This window comes from Epinephelus lanceolatus, chromosome 4, assembly GCF_041903045.1.
Source record: "Epinephelus lanceolatus isolate andai-2023 chromosome 4, ASM4190304v1, whole genome shotgun sequence".
In the NCBI taxonomy this organism is placed as follows: domain Eukaryota; kingdom Metazoa; phylum Chordata; class Actinopteri; order Perciformes; family Serranidae; genus Epinephelus; species Epinephelus lanceolatus.
This window is the reverse complement of record NC_135737.1, coordinates 28220794-28235440: the sequence shown is the minus strand read 5'-3', so window position 1 is coordinate 28235440 and position 14647 is coordinate 28220794. Positions and strand designations below refer to the sequence as shown.

Genomic DNA, 14647 nt, shown 5'->3' with positions numbered 1-14647 from the left:
AATGAGGTGCGTATTAATTACTAAGAGGCCATATGCTGCTGCCAAACACCCTCACTTCCTCCGCTCCCATGATCGCCTTTACCGATGACATCAAGGCTCTTTACAATCGTAAGTCTCCAGTCAGGAGAAGCTTCAGCAATATGTTGGAGGTTTTAATAATGTTCTGAGACGTTAATTATTCGTATATGCCATTAGAGAAAACACATACAGGTCATATTGTTAAGGCTAGTGACAGAAATAGAAGTTGATGGAAAGTTTCTCCACTCACTTGATGAACTTCATGGCTTAATTTATAATTATATTTCTGTGTAAGAGGTGTCTTTCGAGGAGGAACCGACAGATGGATGATAGATTAGAAGGACATGAAAGAATCCGTCCACTTGATCTACCTCACTGACTTACAGCACAGCTTGTTTTAATCCGCAACATGAACTGTATTAGAAAGTAGACAAAAGGGCTCCTTCATTTTATGAGTCTGTCCTTACTCACACTAATCCACTTAACTGTGCAGAATTCTCACTTATGGCAGATGAATCATTGGAGTACAACTTGATTTAATGCTCTCATGCATGTAATTTGATGTAACAGGTTTGTTTGACAAGATTGCCTCAATTCATTTGCCTTTTATTTTGGAGTAGGTTTTTTGACTCTAGACTCTGTAACCCCTCTGTCTTTTAAAAGCTGTGCCCACTGCCAAATGTGCATAAATTCATGTAATCTGTCTTCTGATTCGAGACGGCAAATGGATTATAGCGGTGAAAAGGATATTTCCCTTTTAAAATGTTCCTCACACTGTTTGTGTGGGGAATACAACCTCTACTTTTACAGGTCAAAACTGGAGACGAACCAACTTCCAGTTAAAGAAATCCTTCTCCGTATATACAATTATTTTTAGCCTTGAACACTTCTTGCCACTGGCATTTTTCAGTTACTTTTCCTTGTTGAGATCTATGAGAGTTAAAAGTGTGGATCCTGGGAATTTCCTATCGCTATAGAGCTCCAGACTACAGACACGGAATAAAGACGAGTTATCGGTGCATGAATAACCACAGCTATCATCTGAACCATACTAACCCGTTCCAAAATGATATGTGACATGGTGGCATTGGCATCGACTATAATAGTGGCAGTCTTGTCATCTCGGATCTCCTTCAGGAGCGGGGTCGGGTCGTTGCTGTCGTCAAGCATGCGCACTGACAGAGTCTCCTTAGAGATGAGGAACTGCCGGAGGAGCTGCTCCAGGTTCAATAAGCCTGCCGGTAAGACACACACACACAGACACACACAAAGAAAACACATAAGAGGGTTATTTGTAATGAAGGGAAGACACTCCCAAGGAGGTGCAGTAATAGTCTTTTTAAAAAGTTGATAAAATACATCGCCAAAAAGTTAAAGAAAGTCAAATGAGAATTAAGAGAATGATGGTTCATATTATAAATGCAATATAAACTTAAAGGAGCAGTGTGTGAGAGGGACTGAGCGGCATCTAGCTGTGAAGATGGCAGATTGCAACCTGCTGAAACTCCCTCCAATTAGAATTCCATCACTGTTCGTTGTTCAGGAAGTTTTTCTGGGAGCCCAATTATCCACAGAGGTTTCGTCCATCTTTAAAACAAACACACCTGGTGATTTAAACTGGTAAAAAACACTGAATAAAGCAGGTTCAGGTTACAAATCAGTGTTTCTTGGATATTGTTCGGCTTGTCGGAGACAGGTCGCTAGCCCAGCACCTGCTAATGTGTGCTCACCTTTATGCTCTGATAACTTATCACCTTCAAACAAATGCTCAAGACCTGATTTTTGGACAATCAGACGTGAACATTTCGAATCAACACTGTCGTTATTTCTGGTTAATCTGCTGTTAACCTTATGTCCTTGCCCTCTGCATGGGTATGTATGCAATATCTGTTTTGCTAACAGCATGGCTAACTTTCTGTTGCATGGCTTGTGTGTTAGTGCCTTTGACCACACATGATGACTATTGTGTCTATGTTTACTTTCTATTGCTGCTCTGCATGCCTGAATGTAATGCTTAGCTGTGCGTTGGTGCCTCGTGTTGCTTGCATGTCTGTTTGTGCTAACATGCTGTTTGTTGTTGTTGCGTTACTGTATTGAACTGGTGCTCTGCTGTTGCTTGTTGCTTTGCCTCTGTTCTACCTTGACAATTTCTAATTGCTGAGGTTAATGCTGTCTTTATGTCTTTATGTTGTCTTTGTCCTGTGAAATTTATCCTTTTATTGGTTTCAAAACATCATGCCTAAGGACAGTTGAAAATAAGCCAGCTGGCTAACACTGGCACATTTACAGAAATGTTGATTAATGTGCGTTGTCCTTATAAATGAAATAAAGTAATAACTTAAGATGTTCAGAAGGTTTTTACTGGGTGCCAAATTATATGTAGAGGTCCCTTCCCCTCCCAAATAAACGGGTAAAAACACTGAATAAAGCACTTTGACTTTGAAAAATCAGTGGTTTCCGATAGGGCTGCCACAATTAGTCGACTAATCGATGACTAATCGACTATGAAAATAATCGGTGACTATTTTAGTGGTCGACTAATCGGTTTGAGTCATTTTTCATAGAAAAGTACTATAAAATACTCTTATTGCAGCTTCTTACGTTCAGATATTGGCAGCTTTACACACTCTCCCATGACGGTGAACTAAAACCCTTTGGCGTGAGTACGAAACAAGACATTAGATGAAATAATTTTGGGGTTTGGGAGAGACAGACCGACATTTTTCAACATTTTAACACATTTTTCGGTAAAATGATTAGTCGACTAATCGAAGAAATAATTGACAGATTAGTCGACAATGAAAATAATCGTTATTTGCAGCCCTAGTTTCTGATGCTGTTTGGCTCATCACGGAGGGGCTGATGGGAAAACGTGAATGCCCCTAAAGCCAGTGTTTTGTTTGTCCATTTTGGGCTTCTATAGAAACATAGTGGTGCAACATGGCAGACTCCATGGACGAGGACCCATTCCCCATGTAGCTATAAACAGCCTTGTAAAGTGACAACATTTTGAGGTGATTAGACACTTAAGAAAATGCACTCAGTATATTATGTGACATTTCTGGCCATTTATCCCCTTAAATCCTACACACTGGACCTTTAATAATTGCACACTCTCCCCAAGTACTAACAAGTGTACCTCTTGTTTGCTTTTCTGCCACATTTTACAACAATGAATCCATACAGACATGTCCACGCAGAACAAGTGGACTGATTATCTTTAATTACAATTACTGCAAAGCCATCAAACACAAAGGGACGTTTCAGCAACTTCTCTTGTACTCCATCCCATGGTAATAGACCGTTTGACTCTACTGAGGTAAGTGGGATTTGCCCTAATTAAAGCATGGCCGACTTAATCAAAACGCTCCCGGCAGCATTTTACCAGTCACTCTGCATCCATATATAAGCCGACCCTGAGAGGTTATTGGACTAATTTTCCATATAGGAGTTTAAACTGATTCGTGAGGTGTTATATCGGGGAAAGACAACCTGAGTGAGACTCATGAGTAGTAAACCATGGCACTTAGGTGTGATAGTTACATTGGCCTCACCTTGGCAATTTGGCATATCTCATCACCCTCATATAACATTTCTTGATACTGGCAAGGAGAGTCATATGAGAAGGATGTAACTTTGGGGAGAAGGACTTGCATTAGCTGAGCATCCACCTGCTTTTTCCATTATGAAGTCATAATGAAATGGCACTCTAGACTTTGGCGTCCACAGCTTTTTTTATGTGATTCCTGCAATGGCGGCAGCAGAGTAGCTCATCTGTCACATGGAGACCAATTCTGGTGCAGCAATTTAAAGTTATCAAGCTGACTCCTTTAGCTTCTTCACAGCACATTAAAACAAGCTACAGTACTGCCCCAGTCACCGGCATCATGTCTAATAGCTTCTGTAATTATGTCTCAGTGTCTGCCTGTCTGTCAGCCTGTCTGTACGGCAGTATATCACCGTATGTGTTTGTCTTCCTGTACCTGGCTACCTGTGTCTGTGCACTCATGAGACATCACTCCTGGCTGCTGCTCGCTCGCCTGGCTGTGTCTCCAACCTGTCAGATCGGCTTCCTCTGTAGTATAACGCAGAATAACTTTGATGAGCTTGAAATAGCTTCTGCTAAAGCGCCCTCCTCGCCTGCCTCCTGCATCCACCCTCTGAAGCTTCTTGCCGCTTCTTGCTCATGACATTAGACACTGTACTAGATGCAGCTGGCTAAACAGCACACACACATTCACACGCAAATAGAGTGACACACAGAATAAAAGCCCGTATTCTCTTTAGTGTTTTGGCTGCACAGGATTCAAAAACAAGTCAGAATCTTTTTTCACTTGGGTGTTTTACAGCAGCCATGTTGCTCTCTTGCTGTTCGCTCTGGTGAACCAGTTTCAATCAAACGAAAACCATGCAGCTGAATGAAAAATGTCCTCTCCTTTGGTTAGACTTGTATAGGTTCCTGTGCAGAGAAAGAAAGTTCTGTGGGACTGTGTGTGTGCATGTTGTCCTGTAAAGTACGTTTCTCTTCTTTTCCACTGAATTTGAGGCGATCTGTGTGTATCTGTGTGTGTGTGTCCTTGTACCTCTGTCTTTATGAGGACCATGTTTATTGCCTTAAAAATGAGGTCATTTTTTAAGAGTGAGGATATTTCAGCTAGTCCTTACTGTTTCATTGGGCTGTTTGAGGGTTCAAACTGGTTGTATGACTAAGATTAAAGTTAAGTTAAGGTTAACGTCATAATAAGTTCAACCCACTTTTTGATACAATTCATGGTGGCCATTTGCCAACACTACTGATTCTCAATGTATGTACATTTTGCATTCACCTCCTTATATAGTAATACCAGGGTTTCCACGCATTTTAACCAATTCATCTCCATAACTTTTCCATAATATTTTACCCCATTTCCATTTTCCATAGGTTGGGGTAGGCCTATAGCGATACATTATTACAAACACATTTGTGCCACACCAGGCATTTGTGAATGAGAAAAATTCTAGCAGCTTGCAACTTTACTCACTTGTTAAACACATAGATTTTGAAAATAATGGGCGTAGCTATCATGACATCACGCACGGGTTTGTGGACTCCCGTGTTGAAGCCTCGACTTTGGCATTTAAGTCATTGCTATCTTGTTTTTTTGGAACTAGAAGTGACAACATTTGGGAGAAAGGCTGGCTCTGTGAAGGAGGGAGCGTAGATCTGACTGAGAAGCAGGGGACACCATCGGCAGACAGCCTGACACTCAAAGCGGCCCGCCTTTAATTATGTGTAACTTTAACCTTAATAAAAATTCAACAGTCAAGTAATATAAAAAAAAATCTGGCGACCTGTCCAGGGTGTATCCTGCTTCTCGCCCAGTGTCAGCTGGGATAGGCTCCAGCCCGCCATGACACTGTATCAAGATAAGTGGTTATGGAAAATGAATAAATGAATGAGTTACATAAAAATTCAACCCTCCTACAGTTGTCATTAATGTTGAAATTAGTTGTGGAAAGCAAATCCATTTTTTGTACCAGGCTGTGAATCTGTTTATATCTGCTGTAAGGTTGGGCATTTCAACATGAGGGACAGAGGAGAATAACTTGCCTCAGGTGGCCATTAAAAAGCAGCAAAGAGGAAGAACAGCAACCAAAAATGGCTGCAATTTGGGGGGACAATGAAGTCTTGGAGTTCCTTAGAGGCCGTACACATGCCGCATTTTTTGCGCCCTCAAATTCATTGTTTTCAATGTAGACACATGGCGGTACACTCAAACACCAGAGCGACGCTACTGTGGCATTCCCGAGTGCCTATTTTTCGGGACACAATGGCTGCGCCTTGAGATGAACTGAGTTCAACTTCTGGAATGCAGCAGCATGCACCGCATGTCATGTGACAAGGAACAACCAATCACAGCTGACAGATATCTTTCCCTTCTTCCGTAAGTATTAAGTCTGTGATAAACATGGAAAAGTTGATCATGTTAGTGCAGTGCTGCCAGAGCTTTTCATCTGTGCCACTAGGCGATAGGTCTGCACACTTATAAACAGCACCTGGAAGAAGATCAGCTCTGTGCTCAGGATTTCAGGTAAATAAGCTATGATACAGTGCTTGTTAAGGTTGCTTAGCAACCTCAGATGCAACCTGCTGCCGTGCTCTTGGAAGCTGTAGTAGTGCCCAGTACCTGACCTTGTGTTTTCCGGTCGGTTAAAGACTAGGCATATGTATGGCCACTTACCCTTCAAGCAGAGGGGGAGATCAGCTGCCATATAACACGAACGATAAACTTTTGTGATTGCCATGTTGTGCCATTGTTTCCTGTCATTCCTGTCACACATGTCACACCTCTTTTGCAGTACACCAGCATCACACACTAGGGCAGCTTTGTGTTGCCTTTGTTTGGTTCTGTATAAAAGAGCAAAGTTGATGTAATGAAGGAAACTCATAGTGGCCCTATTGCGCAATCTCTGCATAAAAGGGCTATTAGGTGGTTTAACATCTCACCTTGCTGCAGTGATGTACAGGTGGACTCCAGGACCCTGTAACATCACTGCTGGGCAGGGGTCGCGTTAACCGGATATTATCGGTCATTGACCATTTATTTGCAACAATGACCGGAAAATCTGAAGGCCGTCGGTCATTTTGACCGGTTGCAATTACCACCCCTGCCCACGTGGCGGGGTGCGCGCTGAAGAGCTATGGACAGGAGGCTTTGGAGCGCGTCTGTGACCACCACGGCTCACACACCGGTGCAGCTGAACCACTGGTGCAGAAGGAGCGCATGCTGCGGGATTTCCTCCCGGTGAAGCGAGTGCTTGCAGGATCAGGAAACCCCTCATTCAGAGAGTCTCGCCAACTTCTGATAACTTCTCTGGGAGAAATGTTCCCCGACTTTAAAACTGTGGCTGAAGTGGCGCTGGTAATTCCAGTTTCCAGTGTGGCAGCAGAGCGCGGATGCACACTTTACAGTATAATTTGCTTGTTGGATTTATTAAAAATGAACGAATGAAAACTAAATGTCTTTGAATATCTTTATTATCATTTAAAAACGAAAATTAAAATAACCGGTAAAAATAGATTATGACTGGATTTTTATGACCCTGTCGGTCAAAATAACCGGCGACGAAAAAGTCTAGCGCAACGTCTGCTGCTGGGTGTGGTCACGGGTGCAACAGAGCACATGTCTGACCATTTCTGATCACCCATCAGGCCAGGTGTTAAGGTTTAAGATAAGATTGGAAGTTGTGGTTGAGCATGTGTTTTAAAGTTAAAATTTGAATCTAAGGAATGCATTATCAAAGACGATCCTCACACGTATTCAGGTATAAACTTCTGTGTTAGTTACCACCTCATTGGCATGGACGACACATGGCTCAGACTCTCTCTCAGGCGCACAGATAAAGGTGAGAGTTGACATTCAAGTCAGGCAACCACTAATTTACCTTTCACACACTGTCACCACAGGGTGCCTGCATGAACGCACACACGCATGCAAGCACGCATGCACACACACAGCATTAACCTGTGAATGTAGTACAGCAGCTGAATACGAATACTCTGACAGGTGTAGGTGAATTATGTATAATGAAACCTTCGGTCACAGACGAAGCTTTTAACACAGACCCAAAAGGCCTGATGACAGCCGTACATTATGATGATGACTCATCATTTAGCCTTGAGCAGAGTGTAAGACCTAGTTTTATGACTTTGCCACCATAGGGGGCACCACTTTAAAATGCTGTAGGCAATATCATGTGTCAAAACATTTAAAGTATGTCTGAGCATATTCCCCTGCCCATTAACCCAAATAACCATAAAAGTATAACCATCAATAATCCACCTGTCACACAGTGGCGGTGCTGATGTAATGTGCCCCTGCTGATCATTCCTGTTGTTCCTGCAAACAGCATTAATATTCATTCTTCATACATCACACTGGAAACCACAAATGACTTATGCTGCAGAAAACTTAATTTGTAGGTTTCACATCTTGAGTCTGATATTACCGTGTGACAAGTGGAAGTGCTCAATTGCCAAAACAACCACGGTAGATGCTTTGAGTAAATGGCAAAAGGCAAAGATTGCAGAGTTCAGGTGAACCTGATACATTGGAGAAAAGCCTATAGAGTGTGTCACAAGGGATAGTTCTGTTTGAAAGGTCTCTGGCTTTTTATTTTGTCTTAAAAGTAAAGGTAACAGTGAAATAAATTATGGGGGAAGAGATGAAAGCTTCATGCAGGAGTTTAACCCAGAATGTCACAAAGTGTTATTTTTTACCTGATTTTATACACATTTTGAGTTTAAATGTCAAAATTTTAAAGAAAAAAAAAGCCTTCAAAACATTGCAAAACTGTTTTTGTATCGATAAAAGCAAAATGCAAAGTGCAATGAAAGCAGCCTTCGTGAATAAATCATGATGTGCTATATGTGAGGCATGAGAGGAGACTAAAATTAGCAGACAAAAACATCAGATCTGTGTGCACCGATGGGGGAACTGTAACTGTGCCTAAATCCATTTTGTATCTTTTCTAATTGAGAAAAAAAAGTAGGCTTTGCACTTTACTCTATAGCGAGTCAAAATACTGCATGTTGGCACCTAAGCCCACAAACTCTACCCACTCTCCACAGATCCAAAAATGTCATTCAGTCAGGAACACTTTAGTCAAAGAAAACTTTATTCCATTTGCAGTTTTATTTTTGGCGGTGTGGCTCTGTTCTGGGGCCTCTGCCTTTTCTAGACCTACGTAGAAAGCCTCCTCCACACACCTATGTGGAGAGCCTTAAGGCAAAGAGAGCACACCTCTCTGCCCTTCCACATGCAAACAAGGAAAGCCTGAGGCAGAGAGAGCAAACCTCTCTGCCCTTCCATGCGCCTACATGGAAAGCCTGAGGCAGGGAGAGCAGCAGCAAAGCACCCACAGGAACAGAACAGAGCAGCATCAATGACAAACAGAAATGATACTGATAAATCAGACACAGCATTAAAAGGAGGAGCTGGGGTGGAGGCAGGTTGCAAAGCAGCTTGCAGAGGAAGCAGCAACAGTAGGCAGGCCAGAGCAGTTTAAATAGGGTGCCCTGAATGAGATTCGCCAATTGGTTGCATAGAAAAGAATCATGTGATCTATCAGCTGACTCCCTTCCAGCAATTAGCTGCTACATCAGTTGACTGGCTGTTTGAGATCAGCTGATGTAGCTGGGATGTGAGCTGAGCTTGACATCGTGTCCTGCCTGAACTAACGCCATGCTCAGTTTTTACTGAGTCGACTTAAGTCAAAAACAAAAAAGCAGGAGTCTAAAGCCAGCTGTCTTCCACCTATTCAATGACAAGCTTTAAAAACCACAAAGTGCTGCTACTTCTAGCACCATCGCCACCACCATCACTTTGACTACTGACATCAACACCTTCAACAGGATCATTAGTGGCCACAGCATAATTACATTACATAATTATTAGTCATTAAGACCATCCCCTGCAATTACTATGTTCCCGTCATTCTTACACCTCTGTATACATTCCTCTTTACAAGTCATTGAGATGTCTCTTCCACCTGACTAACACTGATTACAGGTTAGTGATGCTAATACTAAATAGAAATATGCAGAGACAGTAGGTCAGCCCTAAAAAACAGTGAGTAACAGAGAGTTGTAATTCATTAGATGACACAGGCATGCAATCATCACCAGAAAAAAAGAGCAATTAGCATAATGCACACTGTAAAAAAAAACAAAATAAAACAAAACAAAACATCATGGTGGAAAACTGATACAAGTGTTGCTTTCTACTGTAGCTGCAGTGGAACAATGCAGTAGGCTAACATGGCAAACCTTGCTCTCCACCTTCCACCAATTAAGGTGGAAAAATGCTCTGCAAGCATTTGAGGCCTACTGTTTCATTGAACTTTGAAATCCTGTACTTGCACTGCAGCTCCAGTTAAATTTCAGAGCTTATGGGATGTTTCTCTTTCAGTGTACTGACAGCTGCACCAATCACCTCCCTAATGAAAGTGCACTGCTGTAGCACAGAGCGGGAACAGCATGCATGTGAATGTGTGCACAGTGTACGTGTGTGCTGCAGGCGAATGTGTGCGTGCATTTTTACACGTGTCTCTTTTAATTTACCAGAGGCCACAGCCGCACAACATGTTGGGCCACCCAAAAGTGTAACCACATTGACACTATTCTGGGCCAGTGCTACAGCGCTACATGCACAGACTTCCGTCCATAGTGGAGGTTAGCTAGATTAATGTCTGTCCTGGTGTGCACTGCGCCTTTGGGCACAGCTCCACCTCCACTCCTGCCTCCTCAGCCATGGCTGGAAAATATTCATGAATTGGTCACGCTCTATTAGGCTGTCACGGGCTCGGGTGATTAATGAGGCCGGCACATGTGGACGAGCCACCGACAGCAGGCTGCCAACCAACCAACTTACTGTGCAAGCTGACGGGGAGGGGGTGGGGCTGGGTGAGCCGGAGCCAAAGTCGAATGGGTTTCGACTGATGCTACTGCTGAACACGGACCTCTACACACACATGCATGGATGCATACACACACATAAATCCAGGCACACTGCCATTTGCTGCATTTTCTATTGAATGAATGAGGGTCACATGAGAGGGTGCAATCACTACGGCCACGTCATTTCCTGGAATGTCTCCCTCTTTTTGCCAATGTATAATTCCAGTGTGGTTACCACCTCCCCTTTCCTCACCCCAATCACTACATTTCACCTCTGCCACATCTGCCGAATAGCATCCTCTCCTTTGCTCTCCTCTCCTCTCTCATTTCGGACTCCCCTTGGTTCTTTTCTATCTGCCTCTCATCTCCCCTCATTTCATTTCTTTTCATTTCATTTAATTTCCTTTCCAGTCCTCTCTTAGCCCACTCACACAGAGTAAGAACCTCCCCACCAACCTGCACACCCACACACATCCAGAGGGAAGAAGAAAAGTAATGCTAAAATGAGTTTCCTTTCCCCAAACTCACCAATATTAAAGTCAGAGGGTGCCTAAAAGGTTCACTTGTTATCACTATTCTCGCCAGAGCTGTATTAATCAACTCTCAGTGGAATAAATGTCACAGAAACAGGATCTGAGCCCTGAATTGGAAGAATGACTGACAGGTACAGGAACACCTAGAAGGAAAAACAACTAATGACATATTTTTGACTCTTGCAGTTATAATGGATTATGTAGCATGGTTGGGTTAAACTGCAACAAGACATACAGTATTTTTCTTTTAGTCAGTTTAATTAATTCTCTTCCAGCGTCTGCATAACTGGATGGCATCTTTAGCAAGCTGGATAAAAGATGAAAAGAAATTGTTCCAAATAAGCTAGCCTCACATTTGCATTAATTTACTATAACTGACTGCGTAAAAAGCTCTAAAACCCCACAAGGTTTGGTTTAATACACAGAACTTTAAGGGACAAGTCTCGTCTTAAAGGTCATGAATCAAAGGAGACTGCGGAGTAAAGACCAAGAGACAGCTGAAGAGGAAGTTGAAAGGCAGAGGAACTGAGAATTGAGATAGGCGGGGTAGGCAGTTCACAGTGGCTCATTGCCATCTCTAGGCTGTCTGACACATGGGTGATGTCTCAAGCCTATTTCCTTTCTTCAAAGCCTTGCGCTGATTAGGAAAAAGGTTAGCGGGTGCCACTCAGGGTCACGGTGCCTTTGTCTAGGGAGTTGTAATTACTGCTTTCTGGACTGCAAGAGGGTGGGAACAGGCCATGATTTAATCTTCCTCTCTATTTACGAAAATAACTTCCCTTGCTGAGATTTTCGAGCTTTTTTTTAAGGTCAATCAGTTTAGTATCTTTAGAATCTAACGAGTGCCTTTGACAAGGAGGCGGTCAGATCAGTGGTGGATACAGCTGCAAACTCCATCCTCATTCTCTTTTTTTGTCAGTCTTTACGGTGCGTTTTGATCATCAGCCGGCTGTGTTTTAAGAATATACACAGAGTCTTCACAGAGACATCACACTGACATTGAAGGCTGAAGACAGATTATACATCACACAGTACAATGTGCTATATCATTATTCTAATTTGAGGATGACGATGGCGGTGAAAAAGAAAAACAGGATTCCGCAGTAGACATGATTTATTTTGGGATGCAGATGTTGTGCACGTTGCTGTGAGGGAGTTTTAGCTGTGGAGTGCAGCAGCTGCTTCAGAAGGGAGCGTGTCACAGGGTGAGATGTTGATAAGCAATGCATCTCACACAGTCAGCATGCGTGCGGGGGGTTTATGTGTGCAAACACGTGTTAAAGGGTAGCAGACATTAAACAAAAATGTTTGCACTTTGTTGGCAGATTCTCCCCAGGTGTGTGTATGATTGTGTTGTGAGGGTGTGAATGCTGTACTCACAGTCAGCCTGTGCACAGATGAGGCAGGCGGTGGTGCTGTTAAAGAAGGTGAGAAGGCCGGCCACAGCCAGGCTGATGTCGGTGTTAGTTGGCCTCAGGTCCAGAGTGGTAAACCGGGGGAACTGAACCTTCAGAATGTCCTCTGGAGCAACCTTGACATAGGGTACCTGCAGAGAGACGCTGATGTCAGACTACCTGTTGCATTTTAATCATTTGCAGTTGACTGACAGTTCGCATTCATGCTCATGTTTACGAATGCAGCAGACGTCTGCAGACAGGACGACCGTAAAAGAGATCACAACAAGAGAAAATGTGAGTGTGAAGTGCAAAATAAAAATAGCACAATGCAAGCAGACAGCCAGAACAAAGAGTAGCTCGGTAGAAATCGGTTTAATCTGTGATAAATTGCAAGCACGGATAACCCAGGGGTCTGCTGCAATGTGCATATTCAAAACACACATATTTTCAGTGACTGAGGCATTGAAGCTCATGTAAAGTACAAGTATGGATCTAAAAACTTATTTTTGTTCCACCCACAAGAACAAGCCCTTGCTGCAGAAATCTTCAGTATAACACCCCCTCACCCACTGTTACAAAACATTTGTTTACCCGGCTCACTGTGGAGCAGCTCAACTGCATGTTGCAGGTGTCACTTTTGAAACACGCAAAGTATCACAGCATTTCTGACCAAATTACAGGGTATATTTTGGGGATGAATATTAGTGCTGTTAGATTATTGTGCAAGAAAAAAAAACAAGGAGTCATAATCATTGATGTTTATATGATGAAAACACATCTATCACTGTCAGGTGTGTACTCTGAACACTGTTTCATATGTCACAATTGGGTGAATTGGCTTTGTACTCCGGGGCCTGGTTGTTCAGGAGTAATCTGATTGAATTTGGGATTGGATCAAATCTTAAAAATGGGTGCTTTGAAGAAAAAGATTCTGAAAACAGATGAAGTCTTGTAATCCAGTTTTGGTTTTGATCCGGATCAAACCTTCATTGTGTGTTCAAAACATTTTGGTAGGATCAGGGTCCTCAAGAAGAAGGCTGGATTCAGGGTGGATTTCAGGAACAAAATGTGATAAAACTTTAAAATCGGTCGAATAAATACACAATTATTTACATTTTACACATGATTTCTTTAACTGTTACAGTGATAAAGTAGCTAAAGTGGACACTGGGCCACCTATTCAGCCTTTCAGTAAGGTAATTAAACCATCCATCCAACCATCATTCAACCAACAGACACCAGATAGACTAAGGTCATGAAACTGGCCTCGATGGTGCAGATGTACTTATGCACACTTACATGACTGAGGACTCGAAACTAACTTGACCAGTCAAGATTATTCCACTGTTGGGCCATGAATAAGTACTGTATGTATCCAAATGATTGTTTTCCTGATGCACTGTCCCAAAATTTGGGAACTGTGTGTGACAGATGCTAAATCTATCTACACCAGTAATCCAAAATGGGTGTGGACATCTTTACACACCCTTGCAGCTTTAAGTTAGCATCTTACAGGAACACTACACCTCTTAAAATACTATTGCTATATTAATAACTCACCCCGTGTTATATTGAGTTTGTGAAGAAAAATTTGTTTTTCTCGGATGCCTTTATGATGTACGAAGAATCCAAAAACGGAGAAAACTGTTGATGAATTGAAGTCATAGGGGTCCACATTTAATAACAACAAAACAATATGAAAACATCATTTAACAAACTCTCACACAACTTATGCAGTATAATCCGAGTCTTATTTATCCAGTTGTGTGCTCAGTAATTCCCAAACAGGCAGGCTCTTCTGACGCGGAATTAAAGTAAAAGTAAGACCTAATCTACGCTCTTTTCAATGACAGACTCCACTGACAAACACAGTTTTTGCTTAGAGTTAAAGGGAAAATAAGTTAAGAAAAATATAAAAGATATAAACAGCCAATACATTATGATAACAATAGAGAAAAAAGGGGAATTATTTTTGTCCCACCCTTTGATTATCTGTTTCAGTGATGTGATTCTTAAGATTCTGAAAAGGAATTTTTCATCTTGACTAAGAGACAGTTAAGTGTTTTAAAGAATTAATTTTCTTTCAGAATGTACACTGATCTTTTGATATATATTTGCTGTTGTTAAACATGATCGTCTAGGACTTAGATTCATTAAGAGTTTTCTCTGGTTTTGGATTCTTCATCCACCATAGGTATGAGAGAAAAATAACGTTTTCCTCACAAATTCAACATAACAAGGTAATCCTTTAACCTCATAGT

The 14647-nt window shown here is 42.1% G+C and overlaps 1 protein-coding gene across 4 annotated transcripts in view; it reads right to left on the bottom strand.

The window, feature by feature from the left end:
• Positions 1–14647, bottom strand: part of grik4 (glutamate receptor, ionotropic, kainate 4) — a 438583-nt gene that overhangs the window by 123900 nt on the left and 300036 nt on the right. For all 4 annotated transcript variants that reach the window (XM_078167104.1, XM_033632251.2, XM_078167102.1 and 1 more), the window contains exons 6-7: positions 12370–12535; positions 1075–1253 (exon numbers count right to left, since the gene is read on the bottom strand). In XM_078167104.1, the coding sequence (XP_078023230.1) occupies positions 1075–1253; positions 12370–12535 (345 nt within the window). The remainder of the gene's footprint in view (positions 1–1074; positions 1254–12369; positions 12536–14647) is intronic.